General features: G+C 39.2%; 2 protein-coding genes across 2 annotated transcripts in view; one reads left to right on the top strand and one right to left on the bottom strand.

Moving 5' to 3' along the window:
* The window catches only part of LOC132419618 (X-linked retinitis pigmentosa GTPase regulator-interacting protein 1-like), a 47,101-nt gene extending 36,964 nt beyond the window's left edge, over nt 1-10,137 (top strand). Inside the window, exons 12-15 of the mRNA XM_060003513.1 lie at nt 3,562-3,754; nt 6,040-6,124; nt 8,808-8,938; nt 10,008-10,137. Coding sequence (XP_059859496.1) covers nt 3,562-3,754; nt 6,040-6,124; nt 8,808-8,938; nt 10,008-10,120 — 522 coding nt within the window. The 3' untranslated portion in view covers nt 10,121-10,137. The remainder of the gene's footprint in view (nt 1-3,561; nt 3,755-6,039; nt 6,125-8,807; nt 8,939-10,007) is intronic.
* Nucleotides 10,138-10,399: 262 nt separating this feature from the next.
* The window catches only part of SUPT16H (SPT16 homolog, facilitates chromatin remodeling subunit), a 33,627-nt gene continuing 21,929 nt past the window's right edge, over nt 10,400-22,097 (bottom strand). The window contains exons 13-26 of the mRNA XM_060004889.1: nt 21,968-22,083; nt 21,727-21,880; nt 20,877-21,004; nt 20,206-20,341; nt 19,974-20,100; nt 19,590-19,708; nt 18,971-19,096; nt 18,530-18,642; nt 18,164-18,239; nt 17,585-17,754; nt 13,328-13,457; nt 12,591-12,720; nt 12,379-12,456; nt 10,400-11,726 (exon numbers count right to left, since the gene is read on the bottom strand). Coding sequence (XP_059860872.1) covers nt 11,581-11,726; nt 12,379-12,456; nt 12,591-12,720; nt 13,328-13,457; nt 17,585-17,754; nt 18,164-18,239; nt 18,530-18,642; nt 18,971-19,096; nt 19,590-19,708; nt 19,974-20,100; nt 20,206-20,341; nt 20,877-21,004; nt 21,727-21,880; nt 21,968-22,083 — 1,749 coding nt within the window. The 3' untranslated portion in view covers nt 10,400-11,580. The remainder of the gene's footprint in view (nt 11,727-12,378; nt 12,457-12,590; nt 12,721-13,327; nt 13,458-17,584; nt 17,755-18,163; nt 18,240-18,529; nt 18,643-18,970; nt 19,097-19,589; nt 19,709-19,973; nt 20,101-20,205; nt 20,342-20,876; nt 21,005-21,726; nt 21,881-21,967; nt 22,084-22,097) is intronic.

The following is a 22,097-nucleotide window of genomic DNA, read 5'->3' as shown; positions in this document are numbered from 1 at the left end:
GGGATCTTCCTGGACCGGGGCACGAACCCGTGTCCCCTGCATCGGCAGGTGGACTCTCAACCACTGCGCCACGAGGGAAGCCCTTGTTCTCTTTTTACAACAACAGCAAACATTTATTTTCACACAGTTTCTTAATGTCGGGAAACTGGGAGTGGCTTTGCTGTGTGGTTCTGGCTCAGGGTGTCCTGGGAGGTTGCAGTCAAGCTGTCAGTTGGAGCTGCAGTCATCTAGAGGCTTGACAGGGGCTGGAGGATCCACTTCCAAGATGGTGCCCTCACATGGTGCTAGTTGTTGGTAGGAGGCCTCAGTTCATCACCTTTTGAGCCTCCCTCTCCATGGGCTACTTGAGTGTCCTCAGGACACAGCAGCTGGCTTCAGTCAGAGTGAAGGCTCCAAGAGCAAGCAAGGCAGAAGTCACAACGTCTTTGCCAACCCAGCTTTAGCAGTCACACTCCTTCCTTTCCACAGTATCCTGTTTGTAGCGAGGTCAGTCTTATTCAATGTAGGAGGGTATGTAGGAGGTGAGGATCATTGGGGACCATCTTAGAGGTGACTACCACAAACCAGTAGGTTGCTATGACCAGGATCTTTATTCTGCCCCTAGGTTTGCTTCATTGATGGCTCCAGCATGAAATAAAAGTGTTGATTTTTATGTGTTTTTTTGTTTTTATTTTTTATTTATTTTTATATCTTTATTGGAGTATAATTGCTTTATAATGTTGTTTTAGTTTCTGCTGTACAACAAAATGAATCAGCTATATGTATACATATATTATCAGGCTGTATGTTTCTAGAAACTTGTCCATTTCTTCTAGGTTGTCCAGTATGTTGGCATACAACTGTTTATAGTAGTCTCTTAGAATATTTTGTATTTCTGTGCTATTAGTTGTTATGTCTCCACTCTCATTTCTTATTCTGTTTATTTGGTTCCTTTCTTCTTGGTGAGCCTGGCCATAGGTTTGTCAGTTTTGATTATCTTTTCAAGAAACCAGCTCTGGGTTTTTTTATTTTATTTTTTGTCTGTATTTTATTTCCTCTCTGATCTTTATTATTTCCTTCCTTTTGCTGACTTTAGGTTGTGTTTCTTCTTCTTTTTCTCATTCATTTAGGTGGTACATTAGGTTGTTTATTTGAGATTTTTCTTGTTTATTGTGGAAGGCCTGTATTACTATGAACTTTCCTCTTAGAACCGCTCTGGCTTCATCCCATAGATTTTTGTAAGGTTGTGCTTGTGTAAGGTTGTTGTTTGTCTTGAGGTATTTTCTGATTTCTTCTTTGATTTCATTTTTGACCCACTGGATTTTTAGTAGCATGTTGTTTAGTCTCCTTGTGTTCATTCTTTTCCCGTTTTTCATTCTGTGGTTGATTTCTAGTTTCATACCCTTTTGGTCAGAAAATATGCTTGAAATAATTTTTATCCTCTTAAATTTGTTGAGGCTTGTTTTGTGACCTAATATGTGGTCTATCCTAGATAATGTTCCGTGCATGCTTGAAAAGAATGTGTATTCTAACTTTTTTGGCTGTAGTGTCCTGTACATTATCAATTAAGTCCAACTGGTCTAATGTGTCACTTAGGACCTCTGTTGCCTTATTGATTTTCTGTCAGGATGATCTGTCTCTTGATACCAGTGGGGTGTTAAATTCTCCTACTATTATTGTATTCCTGTCTGTGTCTCCCTTTATGTCTGTTAGTATTTGTTTTATATATTTAGGTGCCCTTATATTGGGCACATAAATGTTAATAAGTGTCATATCCTCTTCTTGTATTGATACCTTTATTATTATATAATGTCCTTCTATGTCTTTCTTTATGGACTTTCTTTTTTAAATTAATTAATTAATTAATTTATGGCTGCATTGGGTCTTTGCTGCTGTGCACGGGCTTTCTCTAGTTGCAGCAAGCGGGGGCTCCTCTTCGTTGCGGTGCGTGGGCTTCTCATGGCGGTGGCTTCTCTTGTTGCGGAGCATGGGCTCTAGGTGCACGGGCTTCAGTAGTTGCAGCACACGAACTCGGTAGTTGTGGCTTGCGGGCTGTAGAGAGTAGGCTCAGTAGTTGTGGTGCACAGGCTTAACTGCTCCGTAGCACATGGGATCTTCCTGGACCAGGGCTTGAACCTGTGTCCCCTGCATTGGCAGGCAGATTCTTAACCACTGAGCCACGAGGGAAGTCCTGGACTTTATTTTAAAGTTTGTTTTGTGTGATATGAGTATCACTACCCCCACTGTCTTGTTTCCATTTGCATGCAATCTTTTTTCCATCCTCTCACTTTCAGTCTGTGTGTGTCTTTCATCCTGATGTGCATTTCTTCTAAGCAGCATATTGTAGGTTCTTGGTTTTTTGTTTTGTTTTTAATCCAACCTGCCACTCTTTTTTTTTTACGGTTTTTTGTTTGTTTGTGTGTTTTTCTTTTTCGCGGTACACGGGCCTCTCACTGTTGTGGCCTCTCCCGTTGCGGAGCACAGGTTCTGGACGCGCAGGCTCAGCGGCCATGGCTCACGGGCCCAGCTGCTCCGCAGCATGTGGGATCTTCCTGGACCGGGGCACGAATCCGTGTCCCCTGCATCGGCAGGCGGACTCTCAACCACTGCACCACCAGGGAAGCCCAAGTGTCTTTATTTTTAAGAAGCACCCAGATTATTTTGATGCAGATTTGTTGAGAAATATTGCCCACTGAACTTCCTAGGAGAGGGCACAGGAGCTCTGCTTGCTTCCTAAGGGAAGAAAAGATGGGTGGTGGGGGGCAGATTTGGAGAAGTGAGGACATTGGCCTGGCGACCTGGAGGAGAGAAGCAGCCCTGAGGGCACTCACAGATGAAAGGGAGAACTGTGGTTATAGGGCCACCCTGGACTGACTCCTTGCTAGTGTCACGACACTGACTTGCTGCTACACTGTACAAGGTGGGGGACTTAATGTTGACCTCAGTTTATTTCTTGAAACTATCATGATGTCAGCCCTCCTCCTGGTATCCCTAATGTGAAAGCGGACACAGGGACGTTAAAGGAGGGGATGGCGGCTGTAGCAGCAACTCTGAAGCAGAGCTCAAAGAACTGGAGTTGCCGTGAGAGGGCAGGGTGGTCTAATGGCCTGCTCCGTGTCATGTACTTGGTGGGGGGTTGGTTGGGATACAGGGAGCACTGGGCAGCTCTTGGCTTTAGTGGCTAAAACAACTGCTCAGTTGACAGGTCTCTTAGGACCTAACTGCAGGAAAAAGATGGATTGGTTTTCATGGAGAAAGTTTAAGGAAACGATCTGTTCAGAAAGTTTCTTGATTCTTTCTGTATGTGGCAATGGCTGAGAAAGGCTGATCTGGAGAATTGATTCACTGGACTGGGAGATAGAGGAACTGGATTCTCTTTACAAATTACCCATGGTTAGTGGTGGCAGTTCAGTCAGGTGGTCTCTTGGTGCCAGTTTAAGGTACCTATAAACTGATTCTCGAGGAGTAATATGTTAGGTGGAATATGCCCTGTGATTGATCCCTAGAGAGTAATATGTTAATTAGATGGAGTATAAACACTGGCATCTCTAACCTATAGGAAATGAATATTTTCCTTGTCAGGGTTCAGAGAAGATGTGCATTGAAATCATCTCCCTGGCATTCCACCCAGAGGCTGAAGTGATGTGTGATGAGAATGTAAAACAGGTGTACGTGGAATACAAGTTCTACGATCTACCCTTGTCAGAGACGGAGACTCCAGTGTCCCTGAGGAAACCAAGAGCAGGAGAAGAGATCCACTTCCACTTTAGCAAGGGTGAGGCATCCCTGGTGAACAGCCAGGAGAGGAGGCTGACAGTCATTTAGTCTGAGGGGTCCAAACTACTCTGGACTTCTGTTGGAGTGGACCCTACTGTTTTATTTTCTTTTATTTATCAAAGTAATATATGCATATGGTTTTAAAATATCAAATAGGCTTAAAAAGATTTTTGATTAAAATATAGTCCTTTGCTCCACTCTTTCTCTGCAGATCACTCCCTCTCACCCCTCCCTGACCACCCCCCTCAGTCCACCACACCACTTTTCACTTTTTCTGCTATTTCTTCTGTTATTTAACCCCATGTTTCTGAGAAATGATTCTATTGCAATTTCCTGATTCACTAATTCATTTCCTGATTCAGACATTATCTGTTGACTTCCTATCTTGGCAAATAAAACATCTCTCTTGTATCACACCCGTGCTCCCATATAGTTGGATCATAATTTAAACTTAATTTTTAATTAATCGTAATTGTTTCTATTATTATGGATGTGTAAACAGTCTTGCAGGGCCAAGTTTTACACCATGATTATAGTCTCTTTCTTGTTTATATTTTGTTTGTCTCAATTTTTCATTTGCTTTGTTTTCATTATACCTGTTGGGATTCTTTCTACATCCTCCAGAAGCCTTTTAAATTTTCAAATAATCAAACCTGTCAAATAATTTATCTTTTTTTTTTTCCTGAAGAGCTCTCTTTATCTTCTTGTTCCTCTTTAGCACACTGTTCAGCTATTATCCCACTGCTGCCATTTGTAGAGTTTAATTTAATTCTATTTTATACTGGATGTTTTATCTCCTGGGTCATGTGTCACCCTCTGATTTATTATATTTTAATGGATCATATTTTCTAGTAGCTTTTAAAGAAAGAATACACTGGAAGTAAATATTTTGAGATAGTCATGCATGAAAATTCTGCCCATATATTTGATTGATAATTAGACCAAGTATAAAAATGTATGTTGAAAACATTTTTCATTCAGAATGTCAAAGCAGTTGGTCCATGGTCTTTGGGTCCAGGCCTGGAGTCTAACGCTTGTATGAAGACTACCCTCTACCTCCCCAGAGGACTTTAACATTTTTTCTTCGTTTTTAGTGTTCTTAAATTTCAGAATAATGTGCATATATTTTCTTTAATTGTTCCGGCCATTCAGTGGGCTCTTTAAATCTGGAAGCTCATGGCTTTTAGTTCTGGGAAATTTTATTGCATTTCTTTGATAACTTTTTCCCCCTACATTTTCTCATTTTCTTAGTAGAATTTTGGATCTTCCAAACTGATCCTCTAATTTTATCACTTTTCTCCTATAATTCTACCTCTGTTTTTTTCTTCCTTTTTTTTTTTTGGAGGGGGTGATTTTCTTAATTTTATCTTCCAGTCATTGACTAGGTATTTATTTTAAATTTCTAAAAGCTGTTTCTTGTTCTCTATTCCCCACCCCCAACTCACCCCCCCGCCAACCCTTTAAAAAAGTATATTCTTTCTTTACATCATAGGAGATAGAAGTTTTTCCCTCACTTGTGTAAAGTGAGCTCAAGGGTGGGCAGTCCAGGGTTGAGGCCACGTGATCAGGATCAGGGATCCAAACTCCCATCTTGCCTTCCTGTCCCCCTCGTGCCTGTCTTCCATCCTTTCAGATGCCTCACGGTCCTTAATAGCAGCTGCAGAAAGGAAGGCTACCTCCCAGTTTCACACACCACGGTGGGCAGAACTCAATCATGTGGCCAAACCTAGCTAAAATAGAGGCTGGAAAACATAGGCTAATTTATTTGTCTGCAACAGTCCCATGTAGAAATGAAGAGGAAGAGGGGAATGGATGTTGAGACCTTGAGTTGAACCTACCTCAAAATCCAAATCTCTAGGCGGCCTTAAAAAAAAAAAAAAAATCAGTCTCCTAGAATTCTTCCAGTTGGGCAGTGGTGGGAGCATGTTTATCCTGGCATTTGGCAGGACAGCTTCCAACACAGAGTGTAAGGCTTCCTTTATATCAGTGGTTGAAGCATTTTCTTAAAGGGCCACATAGTAAACATTTTAGGCTTTGTGGGCCAGTCTCTGTCACGACTCTTCAACTCTATCATTGTAGTTGGAAAGCCACCACAGATAGTATGTAAACAGATGGCTGTGTTCAACAAAACTTTATGAAAACAGGTAGCTGGCTCATGGGCCCAATTTTGCCAATGTCTGCTTTATATCAATGTTTTACACATACCATTTATGAAAGTTTTAGTGCCCAAATAGCAACAGTATATGATTCTTTGCTTTTTTCCCCACTTAACCCTTAATACAGTGATAGACCTGGACCCAGTGGAGCAAAAAGACCGAAGGCAGTTTCTGTTCGCCATGCTGACTGGACAAGATCCTGAGCGAGGACAGTAAGCATCTGCTTCCCACTTTGAAAGACAGGAGACGGAGACGTCACACAGGAATTTAGGAGTTTGAGTTTGGCTTTGTGGTGATATAGAATATTTTAATAACTTCTTTCATATTAATATACTCCTAATGAATTTCCCATCTACTTGAGTCTAATTTATGTTTGTGACTAACTACCTGGTAAATTATATCATCTCACAGGATTAGTTCATTTCTCACCCATGCCAGCCCCTGATAAGCACTTTTTTTTTTTTTTTTTTGAGGCAGCAATTTACTTGAATACTTAGTGCCCCCTACGGAAAGGACAAAACGCCTTGACACTCTAGGATAATTTGATTCATTTCTCTCAAACATAGTACCATACCATTGCTAGCTTACCGAATATTATGCCTTTATAATAGCAATTTTATTTTTGACTTAAAAATGATTTCTCTACAGAAATACTTTGAAGTAAATTCTGGGTCTGCCCTAAGTTTTAGGAAAGCCAATTGTCATTATTCATATAATCTGAGAAGCCCTCCTTTTAGAGGTTCCAGATGAAATGCATGGGAGATATATATATATATATATAGAGAGAGAGAGAGAGAGAGAGAGAGACTAAAAAATTTCTCATTTAGCTGAATTTTGAAAATCAAATTTAAGTGGACATCTGGGTTTTCTTTTGTTTTTGGCAAAATCTGGCAACCCTACCTCCTTTTCGTGTGTGTGGGTAAGAAGTAGTATGGGACTGGTGTTCTAATCCATTACTTTTCTAACAGCCCAATAAATTTATTTAATTTGCATTTACTTTGTCTCCAGTTAGTCCTAAGAAGGACTGAAAAAGGAGCCAGTTGAAATAAACCGTGAATCTGACTTCAGTATCACGGTGGACTTAAACAGATATAAGCTTACTGGTAACTTTTGGAAATGGAAAGAGATTTGGTCGTTTCTCTTTTGCGTTAATGTTAAATTTAGCTTTTTCTTTTCTCCTCTCAGCATTCCTACAACTCTCTCTTCCTTTATTCCTTTACAGTGGTAATCTTTTTCTTTTCTTTTTGTGATCTTCTGCTCAATTTGATTTCAATTGATTTTACCTTTGATTTTCTTTTTGCCTGTATGATATAGCAGATAGAACATTGCCTTTGTAATCACACAGACTTGGTTCTGAATCCTGACTCTTCCACTTACTAGCTCTGTGATGTTTGACGTATTATTTAATTTGAAGGCTCCGGTGAGGATGATACTGAAATAACATAGTTTACCTAAAGCACTTGCTATTGTGCACGTGATGCGGTGATGTGAGTTACCATACATTTCCTGGGAAAATGGGTGGAGGAGTCAGTATTATCCCTTTGCTTTGTTGAAGTTCTCACTACGGATACAGAAACATAATCACAAACGAATATTGCTTAATGACTGTGAATGCATCACTTTCAGGATTTCTTCTTTTCAGCTTAATCGCGTTTAGCTGTGACTTAAAACGATTCAATTTTTGGTGCTATTCTTGCTCCCTTAGCACTTTCTATTAGCCACCAATGTTAGCTTTTAAAAAATTAATAGGAATATGAAATGTCCAGAATAGGCAAATCCAGAGAGACAGAAAGTAGATTAGTGGTCACCAGGACTGAGGGAGAGAAGAGTGGGGGAGTGACTGCTTAATGGGTATAGATTTCTTTTTGTGGTGATGAACGTGATCTGAAATTAGATAGTGGTGATGGTGGCACAACATTGTGATTATACTAAGAAACACTGAATTGTACACCTTACAATGGTTAAAATAGTAAGTTTATGTTATGTAAACTTTACCTCAAAAAATTTAATAGGTATCAGTTTCTGGAATTCAATATCATTCTTTGCTAGACTAAGTCATGGTAATAATAGTCAGCCTTCTGTTATCTGCAGGTTCCCCCCGCATCCGTGGATTCAACTAATGGTGGATGAAAAATATTTGAAAAAACAATTCTAGGAAGTTCCAAAAAGCAAAATTTAACTTTGCCATGTACCGGCAACTATTTATGTAACATTTACATTGTATTTACAACTATTTACATAGCATTTACACTGTATTAGGTATTATAAGTAATCTAGAGGTGATTTAAAGTATATTCTAGATGCAAATCCTACACCATTTTATATAAGGGACTTGAGCATCGGTGGATTCTGGTATGAGGTGGATCCTGTAATTGCTGTTAACTGCTCACTGCTTAGGAGGAACTGTGCTGTGTTCTTTACAGTATCATCTTCCAAGACTTACAACTCTAAGGAATACACCTTTCATATTCATTTTGCAACTCTGTATTCCTTCCGTTTCCTTTACTCTGCTCAGGCTTGGCATAACACTTTTATTTAGAAGTGTAAAACCTCTTCTAACTTCCATAATCTTGGTTTTTGTTCAACACCTCCACTGCCCATTTCAAATCTTTCAGCAAAACTGTAAACCATCTTAAAAGGAATTATATCTCAACAGTTGAGACAACTTGATCAACTACTTGATACCTCAAGCCTTAGTTCCTTCCAGACCTGTTACTTTAAATTAAAACGATTTCTCAGTCTTTTGCTGTTGTAGTCTTGTAAAATGGAAGAAAGGGATTCAGGAAATACAATGTATAATTTATGGTTACTTTTATCTTTTTTTTTAAATTATTATTTTTTAAGCCTAACGGTATCAGCAGTACTGAGTTAAATGGATTTTTTTTCCCCCTTTAGTTTAAAGTTTATAGTGGTAAGTGACCCTATGGATGAGGAAAAGAAAGAATGTCAAGAAGTAGGCTACGCATATCTGGAACTGTGGCAGATCCTGGAATCGGGAAGAGACATCCAAGAGCAAGAGCTAGACAGTGAGTGATACGTTTCTGTGCTCCTCAGTTCCACTTATGTCTAAGGAAATCATCCTAATAGTGAATACATTTTGTTTTACCTTTAATACATAATTACCACTACAAAGTTGATGAGACAATCTGGATTGAAATCCCTACAGCTATATTTATTTCTAGATCAAGTATGAATGTAATCAGTTGTGTACCTTAGCCCACATACCTCCTGACAACTAGAATCTATTATGAATCTCCAGTGTTTGAGACATGGAAATTTTGAAAAGACACATTGTTTTGATTTCATTCAAATTTAAACATCAGACTTTCTCGCCGCCCTTACTGACGTGTGTTCTGAAAACTGTGTACCTTGTTTCCTCTTACCCACCCAGAATGGTCATGCTTGATTCTAATCTCTTCACTCCCAACATTTCAATCATAAAATCCTATTAATTTTACCTCTTAAGTGTTCTGAATCTGTCCCCACCTCCTCTGTTAAACTTCAGAACCCTTTTTTTCTCTCCTGAATTACTCACTCAACAGCCTCATGACTACCTTCCCTGATCTACTTGTGCCCCTCTGGAATATATTCCCCAAAGAATGGACCCACTTTTCTAGAACCCAATTAAAAAACTGTAATTTCTAACCCCTTCAGTTAAAACCACATTCCTTACAAGACAAATGGCTTGTGCTCTGGCTCCTGCTTATCAGTACAGCTTCATTTCTGCCATTTCTTACAGTTTTCCAAACTTGTCCTCCTATCTTGGCACATGCTGTACGTGCTTAGAATATCTTTTACTTTTTGAAGACTAATGGATTGTCTCCAGAAAGCCTTTTCCGATTCTGCATTCTGGATTGGTGCCACTTCTATGTGTTCCCAAAGCACCTAGAGTTTTCATCACAACACCTACCATACTATACTGTAATGACTGTGTGTTTTCCATCGTCTTCCAGCAGACTGAGTCCCACTAAAATATGAGGTATAACTTTATTTAGTATCCCCAGCACTTAATGTGGAAAATACCAGGTATTTAAGTGTTTGTTTTTCAATGAATGACACTGCTGTCTGACATGTTTCTTTTTCCTTTCCCAACAGTTGTTAGCCCTGAAGATCAGGCTACCCCCATAGGAAGGCTGAAGGTGTCCCTTCAAGCTGCTGCCGCCCTCCATGCTATTTACAAGGAGATGACTGAAGATGTGTTTCTGTGATGGGCAAGTGCTATTCCATTCTAAACCCTGAGGGAACCATAGTAAAAAGTCTCTTATAAAGCAACTTGTTCTACCATGAATTTGGTTTACTATGATGTCTCAAGCTAATGATGAAAGCTTAGAATGATGAAAGTTTCTTTCTGAGATATTAGCTGGATTAAGGAAATTATTCTCTAATGGCTTGGTACTTTTCCAGGCGAGAAGCAGGCTTGCTTTCAGGAACTGCAAAAGAACTGTCACAGAAGGTGAATTTACAAAAACAAAACAACAACAACAACAAAAAAAACCCACAGTTTATTATCTCTTAGTTCTTCCAAAATTGAAAATATCAAGTCCTACTGCTAAGGAGAAAATAACAAACAAACAAACAAAATCCGAGACCCCTCCCCCCCTCTTCTCTTAAAGTCACAGAACACAGAAGGAACTGCAGTGGGACAGGTGGGTGCAGAGAGAACCAGGAGGGAGAGGATGGCAAGATAAACTCCCCAAATACTTAAAAAGCTGTTCAACAGAAATTGTGATAAATACAGGACAATGCGAGACAAGTAAAAACAAGGAGCAGCAGTGACGAGAGGCTGTGTTGTAGATGTGGCCTCTCTTCCTCTTCTCTTTTCTCGTCAGGGTATTCTAGGCCCAAGGCACGACTTACCCCTTCCAGATCTAAATGTTGACTCCTTCGAGCCTCCTTCTAGATTTTCACTAGAAGCAGTACACGAGACACAGCCATTTTTCCTCATATATCAGAAAAAAAAAAAAACAGTGGTAATTCTGCTTCTACCATTGTACCATGTGTGAATTTGTAAAGAAGATGAAACCAAGCCAGGGAGTATCACTGCTTCTTATGTCTTCCAAGGCAGCAGAAATACCTCAGAATCTGCATGAGGCAAGAAAGCAGGAGAACTCAGATGGAGGTACCAGCCTGATCAGACTCACTAGCTCAAGTTGTATGGTTTACACCATTAGCAAATTCCAAGAACCTTTTCTTGAGTACTGCAAAGATGGAACTTAAAGAGATGTGAGGAAGATCATGGCAGTAGGGTAGGATGGAGGATTGAATCTGCTGGTCAAGAACCATGGTACAGGTAGTTAAGGGGGACCTTGTACCAATGTCTTGGAAATACGGCTTTGAGACATCAAAGAATAAGATGTCAGAAGCCAACGATGTCCTGGCAGAAGGTGACAGGAAGAGAGAGGAACGAAACGGTATTTATTAACAGCGGAAGCCTCTGCCCTTCTTCAAGAACACCTCCTCCCTTGCCATCTGGATGGGGCCATTGGCACGTGTCCTGGTGGGCCTGGAATTCCCCAAGTAGATTGGTCCGCACAAATGGCCCCCTAAACCCATAAACACAAATGGCAAAACTTCAAAAGAAAAAAAGGAAAAATACAGTTTCTATGTCATGTAAAATTTTCAGGGATTGGCTGAAGGAAGAATGGAGCTGAGGGCCAAAGTTCCGAAGTTACTTCCTCTTTTTCTTGGGAGGCGCAGAGCTGTGTCTGGAACCTCGGTTAGAGCCTCGGCCTGAACTGTGCACAGATGCCTTCCTCTTCCGGCTCATACTGCGACTCTGTTCCTCTTCCTCCTCATAGCGACTTTCACGGTCGGCTAAACAGAAGAACGTGGCACTAGTTAGCTAGACGTTAGCTTTAGGTATCTAACACTGTTGGACACAGCATGAAATAATACAGAGAAGGTACTTTGGAGTCAGTTTTAATCTTTACTCAGCTGCTTACTAGTTGTGTAATCTTGGGCAAGTACTTAACCTTTCTGAGCCTTGGTTTACTTATAAAATGGAAAACTGTTTTAGGATTAAAGGTAATCTATGCAAAGGACTTATCACAATGCTTGGGATACAGTACAGTACTTTCCTTTTCAACTTTCCTTTACATTTGGCATTTGGTTTCAGAGTAATTAAAACTAGTACTACAAAAACATTCCTAACCTGGAAGAGGCCCAGAAAGCTAGACTATTATAGGACTTAGATTTGGAGACCAAACAGCCTAATTTTGGAGCCTTACAAGACTATCATGGCTAAGGGCCCACCGGGGGGGTTGAGCAGATGAAAAAACCATCCAAGTCGGCGGAGTTGTGCCACCTGGAGAGCACGGACACACTCCAGACCTCATTTTCGTCTCTGGTCAATGAAGTTGTAGCTGTGGCTCCACATCAGTTTTATATTGTTCTTACGTTACTCTTATTCGGCAAAAAATATTGAAACCTGTGCCTCAAAAAAATAAAACAACAACAACAAATCTACCTTTTCGGGCTTCTTCCTCCAGTTCATCCCAATCCTTTCCACTCTCTTCTTCACTGCCCAATGATTCCTTGGAATAATCTGCAATAACATTGATTAAACATTATTTATTAGACAGGAATGGAAAATGGAATGATAAAATTCTTCCCTTCTAAAGCCTCCAGAAACGACATTAGGTTAAGAAGTCATGAACACTTTTTCCTACGAAGACTAACCTGATTCTTCAGCTTCTGATGAATAATCTTCATCACTGTCCTCCTCCTCTTCTTCATAGTCATCCTCTGAAGGATTAAAAGTCTCATCTTCGATTTCAGACTCAGAATCCCCTTCCTCAGCATCACTCCCCTGGTGAATTAGAGAGAGCATAATACTGTACACTGGGTGTTTTCCTTTTTTTTTTTTAAACACTTAATTTATTAACTTAATGAATTAATTCAACCCACTTAGCACACCAGCATTATTTCTATCTTACATGAAAAAATGAAACAAAAACACCCAAACCCCTGAGTGACCAAGAGATACAAAGACTTAATTAAAATTAATATAAGGTACAATCACTAGATACCCTAAATATCTCATTCATATTTCTTAGAGTCACTTCATCCTTCTTTACCCAGGAAAATTAACCACAGACATACTCTTGGTAATAATGCACTATACAGAGGTAGGAGGGCAATTTTTTAGAAAACAATTTTTGCAAGATTACCTGAAGAATTTTCTCCCAATACTAAGAAATTCTTTGAAGGAACAGTTTTTGCAGTGGCTACCAATGCCCAATTAATTTATCATTTACCTGTAAAACTAACTTGGACAAACAACAATACCAAGTTGTATTCAGAGCTTCTCCCGTTTGATCTGGTCCCTTACGTACTACTTATATGGCATTCTCCTAACCGCCCAAATGATAATGGGCAACACTATGTACCAGAAGAGAAACCCCACACTCACGCACCTCACCCTCAGGTTCCAGAAAAGACCAGCCACCTTGTTCAAAGAAGCCCTCAGGGTCATCAACAATGGTCTTCATAATTTTAGTCCAGTTGAGGGACTGTACTCCTTCTGTGTACTTCAGGTCACAAGAACTGGGAAAAATAACATTATAAAGTCAAAATCAATCCTCTATACTTTGTGAGAACATCCCGTGTCATCCTGGTCATTAGCATCTCTAAAGAGCAGATACCCTTTGCATACTTGGGAGCAGGTATTCTTTGCGCTGTGCCACCACAACGTACCCAAACATCTGATGTTTGGTCTCCCAGAGCACTAGCCCTCACGAGAGAGCACCTTTTTTTAGTATTTAAAGTGCCTTGTGTTAAGAAATGCTCTAATGACATTTATTCACGTCTACTGAGGAGCACAGAATCAAAGTGGGTGGGAAAGAAGAGAAAAGAAAACCAAAAAACAAAAATAGTAAGGACCACAACAAGAAACCTTCAGCATAAAACCTGTCTGAAAGACTAGCATCAAGCCATTATGGGCACAATCATAAACACTGAAACTTCTGCTTCTAGCCATGATGGGAGTGCCAAGGACTAGATTTACGTTTGCACCTTAAACAACCAGAAAACCAAACAAAATATGTAACAACACTTTTCAAACATTGCATAAAAAGCAGCACAGGACTAAAAAATCCCTGTGGAACTACACAATGGAATGAACAGCATCAGGAATGGTAAATATGTGAGTAAATATAAAAGACTTTCCCCTACTCATTTTGTAAATTAAAGGATAGCTGTTTAGAAGCTAAAATAATAACAATAAATTGTGGAATTCACAGTATATTAGAAGTAAAATGGATGATTAATAATAGCAGAAAGGATAGAAGTAGAGAAATGGAAGCATAACAACCTTCTAACAGACATGGTATATTATCTGAATGCAGACTGTGATAAGTTAAAGATGTATATGTAAACCTTACAGTGATCATTATAAAAGTAAAACAAAGATTTGTAGAGCTAATCAGCGAACTAGGAAGATAATCATAAAGAATCATAAAATTAATCTAGGGACAACTCCTGGCGATCCAGTGGTTAAGACTTCACCTTCCAATGCAGGAGGTACGGGTTCCATCCCTGGTCAGGGAGCTAAGACCCCACATGCCGTGCAGCCAAAAAACCAAAACATAAAACAGAAGCAATACTGTAACAAGTTCAATAAAGACTTTAAAATTGGTCCACATCAAAAAAATCTTTAAAAAAAATCATAAAATTAATCTAAAAGAAGGCATAAAAAGAGAAGAAAAGCAACAAGAACAGATGGGAAAACAAATAGCAAGATGGTACATTTACTGGTGGTCCAGTGGTTAAGAATCCACCTTCCAATGCAGGGGATGCAGGTTCGATCCCTGGTCAGGGAACTAAGATCCCACATGCTGTGGAGCAACTAAGCCAGTGCACTGCAACTACTGAGGCTGCATGCCACAACTACTGAGCCCGTGCACCACAACTAAAGAGAAGCCCACATGCTGCAACAAAAGTCCCGCATGCCGCAACGAAGATGCTGCAATGAAGATCCGGAGTGCAGCAACTAAGACCCAAAGCAGGTAGGTAGGTAGGTAGATAAATTGACCTTCTTTAAAAAAAAAAAAAGATGGCAGATTTAAACCCAGCCATGCTAATAATTATATTAAATGTAAATGGCCTGTTTTTAGCCATCCCATTAAAAGGTAGACATTCTCAGAATGGATTAAAAAAAGTAAGACCCAAATATATGGTGTCTCCAAGTAAATCACTTTAAGTATAAAGTAATGTAAGTTAAAAGTATAAGGACAGAAAAAAAGACACACCATACAAACTCTAACCAAAATAAAGCTAGAAGTCTATAGTAATATCACACTGCATAGATTTCAAAACGAGGAATGTTACCAGAAATAAGAAAAGACATTTCATAATGATGGGGGAAAAAAAAAAAAATCAAAAAAAAAATTGATAAACCTCTAACCAGACTAACAAAAAGAGGAAATTATCAATATTAGGAATGAAAGGGGATATATGATTGCACAAATACTAGAATTGATAAACTTAGACAAAATAAACCAGTTGGTTGAAAGATACAAGTTGATTCTAGAATTTATGTAGAATAGCCAAAATAATAATAGCCAACTTTGAAAAGGAGCTAGGTGGGAAGACTTACACTACCTGATTTCAGGATTTACTATAAAGCTACAATATTCACGACAGTACAGTATCAGTGTAAGGACACATAAACCAATGGAACAGAATACAATACAGAATTAGACCCTCTCCTACATATTCTTTTTTTTTTTCCAAACAAAGATGCCAAGGTAAATCAATGGGTAAGGGATAACCTTTCCAACAAATGATAACTAGAATAACTGGCTACATATATGCAAAGTATGAATCTTGATTCTTACACCACAGTAAAGAAAAAAATAACTCAAAATGGATCACAGACCTAAATATAAGACCTAAATCTATGGAACTCTAGAAGAGAATAGAAAATTTTTATGACTTTGGGTTAGGCAAAATTTATTAGATAAGACATAAAGAGCAGAAATTATAAGAGAAAAAAGTTGATCAAACATATTTCATGAAAAATTTACACTTTTGGTCTTTAAAAGACATCTTAAGAAAATGAGAAGGCATAGAAACTACTGGAAGAAAATATATGCAAACCCTCTCTATTCGATGAGGGACTTATATCCAGCCTAAAAAATTCTTAAAACTCAGTAATAAGACAAGCAATGTGATTTTTAACATGGGCAAAAAACATGAATATACTTTATTAAAAGTACACATAAGCATAAAATGCTAAAAATCATCAGTAATCTTGGAAATGCAAGCTGAAACCACAATGAGACAGCCACCCACCACAATGGCTAATACGGAAAAGACTGACAACACCAGGTATTGGTGAGGATGTGGAGCGACTATAACTCTCACATGCTGCAGGTTTTCCAGCCACTCTGGCAACGGATTTGGTAGCTTCTCATCAAGTTAAACATACACTTAACCATAAAACATATGACACAGCAATCCCACTCTTAGGTCATTTATCCAAGAGAAATGAAAACATATGTCTATACAAAGACCTGTACATAACACTTATAGCAGCTATTCATAAGACCCCCAACGGGAAACAACCCAAACATCTATTAACTGGTAGATGGGTAAATAAAGTATGGACTCTCCATACAGTGGAATACTATTCAGTAATAAAAAGGAATATAGTAATGATGTGCAGAACAACTTGAATCAATTTCAAGAGCATTATGCCAAGTGAAGGATGAAAGATACAAAAGATTACATACTTGTACAATTCCATTTATGTGAAATTCTAGATGAAGCAAAATACATAGTGGCAGAAACCAGTGACGGCTGAAGGGAGGGGAATGACTATTATAAAGGGGTATGAGGAACTTCCGTGAGCAAAGGAAATATTCTATATCCTGATTATGATGGTAGATACAAGACTGTACACGTTTGTTGAAACACATCAAATCATATACTTAAATTGAAGAATTTTATTACATGTAAATTGTACCTCAATAAAGCTGATTTTAAAAAGTCACACAAACTTATTAAATATTTGTGATACCATATCACTTACCTGCATATGTTTCTTAGGAAAATCCTCATATTAACTATAAACTTGTATCTTTCTCACAGCCTATTTCTAAGCTCTCTCAACCCATTTCTTAAGAGGAGATTTATATTTATAGTGCCTCCCCTTCACAGGTAAGTGGAGGGGGAAGGAGGGCAGAGCAATCTACACTCATGGCTACACATGCCTCACCCTTTACCTATGTAGTGATGTCTCCCTTTTTATCGGGGTTCCGGTACTTCTATGAGGAATTCTTTTAGCTGAAGTGTCAGTATATGAATGTCAAAGGCTAAAATAAAAATATATTCTCTCATCTTTTAGAAAAAGGAGAGAACTAGAAAGAAATATCCCCCACTTTTTGTAAATAAATTATTACACATGTGTATGGATCTTTTTATATACCCATCAAGTAGAATCAAAAAAGGTCTTAGATTTTGTTTCTCCTACATCCATAAACTACTGTTGGGTATTCAGGAAAAAGTGGCTCTATGTCTAACAGATCCCAAATTTTCGAGTCCTGGCTGATAACAACCCAAAGGCAGTTTCACTAAGTACACCAGCAGATTTTATGTATGACATACCACACTCATATTCTATGGTACAATGTTCATGGGCTAAGTGGGAGATTGCTGGCAGGTCTACTTACTTCAACCATTCCTTGATGGGGTCAAGAGAGGCAACAGGAATGGCATTGATCATTGTCACTTTCTTGCTGTAGTCCTTGTAGACGATTACCATGTCAAAGTTCTTCAGGTGAAACTGGACTCGCTCAAAGTGAATCAGCTCCACTTCATCCAACGTCACCACAAAAGGTGGCTGTCAGGAAAGAACAGGATTATTTTCATAAAAATACTTCCCACAAAGCACTAGCATTTTCAAATACTTTCAGGATCTAAAAATCACTACACAAAGGATAACTAAACTGTTTTTTTGTTTGTTTTGGGGGGCAAAGACTAAATACAAGATACCAAGAAGCCCCAGTAAAAGGATCTGCAAGATCAAAATCTTTCCTCAAGGAGAATATATTTAAGGAAATTATGTAAAGAAACTATCTTTAAAAACTAAAGAGACTTTTAAAGAATCATTTGTTCAGTAAGTTTTATACCTAAGATAAGTATCAAAAATGAAAATCCAAAGAAATAAGGACCTAGGTTTCAAAATGTCTACCCTCTTGCTTTCTTTTCTCTAACACTTGTTTTCCTAAAAAGAGGTCAGAAATACTCACCCACTCTGTAGCATTTACCAGCGCACTACTAGTGGGCTGGAGGAGGCAGGTACTCCTATAGGGAGCGCCATTGAATCTGAAAGACAGCAAGAAACTCACCTAAGATGGGGCTCATTGCAAGAGAAACTGCTGCTGCCACAACAGGCTTCTTTCCTTTTCCCATTCCAAACACAACTCCAGCATGCTTGCTGGAAACTCATTTCCAGAGGGAGCCTCTCAGTCTTAGCCATTCACCCCAGCCCTTAAACATTTCCAAGAAGGAATGGATGTCCATAGGAAAAAGGACATGATATGTCATGTTAAATTATTATTAAAGGAAGAATAACTAATTTTTCTAAAGGCCGAAAAGAGGAGGAGATACATTACCCCAAGTCCCTAAAAGGCACTTCAAATTCCAGTTCCTCCTTAGTTAGAGCCTCTACTTTCTCAATGAAATTTTTAAAGGCTGTTTTCAGTTTGTGCCTCATTTCTCGTTCCATCTGCAGAAGAAAAAATTACGAATTAACTACAGTTATCACTTTACTTGTTAATAGTAATCCCTTCAAAACGCATGAAGTGCTTTTGTAGTCCTTAATTCTGATAACTATGATACTAGCACAGATACTTTATTCCAGGTCACCATAACATTAACTGTAGAGCTGAGCCTGCAACTGAAGTCTAATCCATAAGCCATAGCACTACACCATGCCAGCAGATACTTGAGAAAGTTCTGCAGATAGTTTCAGGTGTTGTTTATAAAATATAACAATTACTGAACTCAGATCTGGACTGCATCCTACCTCACTCCCCTGCAAAACCAAATTTCACCTGCTCAGCATAGAGGTCATCTCGGTCATGCATATGCTGATGTTTCCCCAAGTCTGTGGTGATCTCCCCCACTTCTGTGTAGAACTGCACATCTGTGTGCCGCTTCTTCCCAAACATGATGGCATTCTGAGGGCACAAAGCGGAAAGAACAAGAAAGAAGTCAGAAGACTTCTTCCACAAAGAAGTCTACACAACAGACAAGCAAGATAACAACAAAACATGAAAATATTAAAACATCTACACTGGAAACCACAGCATTTATGTAAAAACAGTTAAACCATCCCTGGTGTCATCATCAATAATGACATCTGGGAATATGAAAGAGTATAAATTTTTAAAAGATTATGTTGGTAATAAATTGTCTAAAGAAAAATTTTCAGAAACAGGAATTTGGAGAAGACCTTATACGTTTTGGAGGTCATTATATATCACACCAAAGGAACAAACACGCTTAGCACCTTCTAGATGTCAGGCACTGTGGACTTTATAAGCATTATTTGATTCAATCCTCCTGATGATCTTATGCAATAGGTGATATTTTTCATCACTATTTCAAGGGAAAGAGGGAGATAGAAAGATCTTGCCCAAGAGCTCACAGCTAGCTGATAAAAAGCTATACCTTGAGGTGAAAGTGCAAGACAATAATCATTTCCCCATCACACGGCTGGAACAAAGCATGCTTGATGTTATTGTATAGAATATCCACTTTGTCTCCTCGGACAGACGTGAAGCGAAAACCTCGGGGGGAGGGAAGAAAGGAAGCAACTAAGTATCAGGAACATCATCAGGTTAGGCCAGAAGGTACTGAATCTTTTCTGGCTGATTTGAACAGGGTCAGAGGAAATGCCAATAAGGTACAGAGCTTTCCTTTCCTTCTGGCCACACAGCGATGTCAAAGTAGATTCCTCCAAGCACTTCCTTGTCCTACTATATTATCTGATCTGTCATTCCTACAAATGTGCCCCTGAAGACAAAGCCCAGGCACATGAGACATCATCCATACCATTGACATGGGCCTCCAGTGAGCCTTGCATCCTCTTTTGGGCAATATTCGGGCGAATGTACAGATCTTTCAGTTTGGGATTACTCCGGTTTAGATTGATCACCAGTGAGTCTTGTTTGACAATGCCCTAAACAGAATGAAAATCAACGTGAATTTTCACGTATCTTTCCATGTCCCCAAAACCCACATGTGTCCTTTTGCACGAAGGTGCTTTGTTGGTGTTCAGGTTCACCTCTTTCTCTTTTTCTTCTGCTTCCCGAGTCTTGTAACGCTTCTGCACTTCTTTTATAATTCGGAAAGCATTCTGAAGGTTCAAGGCTGGTACTGTCTGTTCTCCAGGTGCCTTCATATTTGAAGCTCGGTATGTACTGCAGAAAAGGGGAAGCACTTATGTGAGTTTCTTTATTACGCCAGGTAACCTGAACCCATTATTATGTTTTATAACTGGTTTAATTATCTTTTAGGAGAAAAAGGTACTACTGACTGGTGAAACAATGTCTGGAAAACTGAAAAAACCTCCCTTTTTTCTCTCTTAAACAGAGAATATTATAAATGACTAATCCATTGGGTGGGGGAAACACACATATATTTCAAATCCAGCATAAACTTCTCCAAATTATCCTATTCCACCTCAAGAATGAATAGACTCCAATGTGGCACACATTTGAGATTTTATCACCAAATATGTATATAGTGAGGATAAAATATCTTCACGAGGATTTAAATTAGGTTCCATCCTCAAAACAGTACAAAGTTAGCAAGGTGAACCTAATCAAGTGCCACTGAGGAAGGTGCTGCCATTCACTAGAATGGGGGAGAACACAGCACAGAGAACGAAATGTTTCCGAGGGTAGCACTTCTGCCAACAGGCATTTGGGGATGGTTGTTTTCCTGGGAACTCACATTTCCTTGACAAAAGTGGCTTCTGGGTTAGGAAAGATGTTGCCCTCATTCCTGCCCAGAGCACTGCCTGGACAATAGAAGTTGATTCGCAAGTAAGTATAATCTCCTTCCACAGACATACTTATATTCTGTTCAAAGAAAGGAAAAGCATTAGCAAAATAAACAAACAGATTTCTTTCCTAGATAAAGATCAGTAGCTATAGAGATGCTAAAATTAAGTTAGTAGTTACAAGCTGCTAAACCTAGCTTGTAATCCTTAATCTAAAACTAATAAACTACATATTTAGCCTTTTTTTTTTTTTTTTTTGTGGTACGTGGGCCTCTCACTGTTGTGGCCTCCCCGCTGCGGAGCACAGGCTGCCAACATGCAGGCCCAGCAGCCATGGCTCACGGGCCTAACTGCTCCGCGGCATGTGGGATTTTCCCGGACCGGGGCACGAACCCGTGTCCCCTGCATCGGCAGGCGGACTGTCAACCACTGCGCCACCAGGGAAGCCCTAGCCTATTTTTTTATATGACCAAATGTGTGTTTCCAAAAGAATCACTGAGTTCTCAAAGTTCTTTCTCTGTGCCACATTTATGAAAAAAGGTTAAAAAATTCTCAAAGTTCAAAGAGAAACAGGCAAATTATGTTTCTAGACTAGATCATTTAACTTTCTCCAAAGTGCAAACTGGAAAGGAAGAAAAATGACAGCAGGAGATTAGGGATGGGGGAAAGTCAGTAATGCGAGAAAGGTAGCGTCAGAAGGAGCAGAATGTGAGAGACAATGCAGAAAAGACAGTCATCTATGATAAGCAGGAGAGTCATCTATTTTAAGACACTGGATGGAGCTTGATTCAAAGTTAGTACCTTTATTGTGGCAATGTGAAAAGGCGTCGCAATGCCAAACACAGGCATTATTACAGTCTCGTATTTCTTATCAATATAGATCTTCATTTCCCGAATATGTGGTTCCTTAGGCATCAAAGACGGGTTTTTATAGGACACATTAGATTTACGAGCTCTGGAGTGGGAATAAGATGTTTTTGAGAAATTTCTGCACAACACATATAACCCTAAAACAATCTTACTACTCCATGCAAACTCTTACTTCTGAATCTGCTGTTCCCCTTTCTGTTCAGTCAATCGCCTCTTTGCTTCCTCATTGAGTTGAGCTGCCAGTTCTTTTTGATGTGCTCTTCGCTTTTCTTCTGCAGTCATCTCATTCTGGAGAAGGGAAA

The sequence above is a fragment of the Delphinus delphis genome, chromosome 2, assembly GCF_949987515.2.
Source record: "Delphinus delphis chromosome 2, mDelDel1.2, whole genome shotgun sequence".
Taxonomy (NCBI): Eukaryota; Metazoa; Chordata; class Mammalia; order Artiodactyla; family Delphinidae; genus Delphinus; species Delphinus delphis.
The sequence above is the reverse complement of the archived record's forward strand: the minus strand, read 5'-3'. Positions and strand labels throughout refer to the sequence as shown.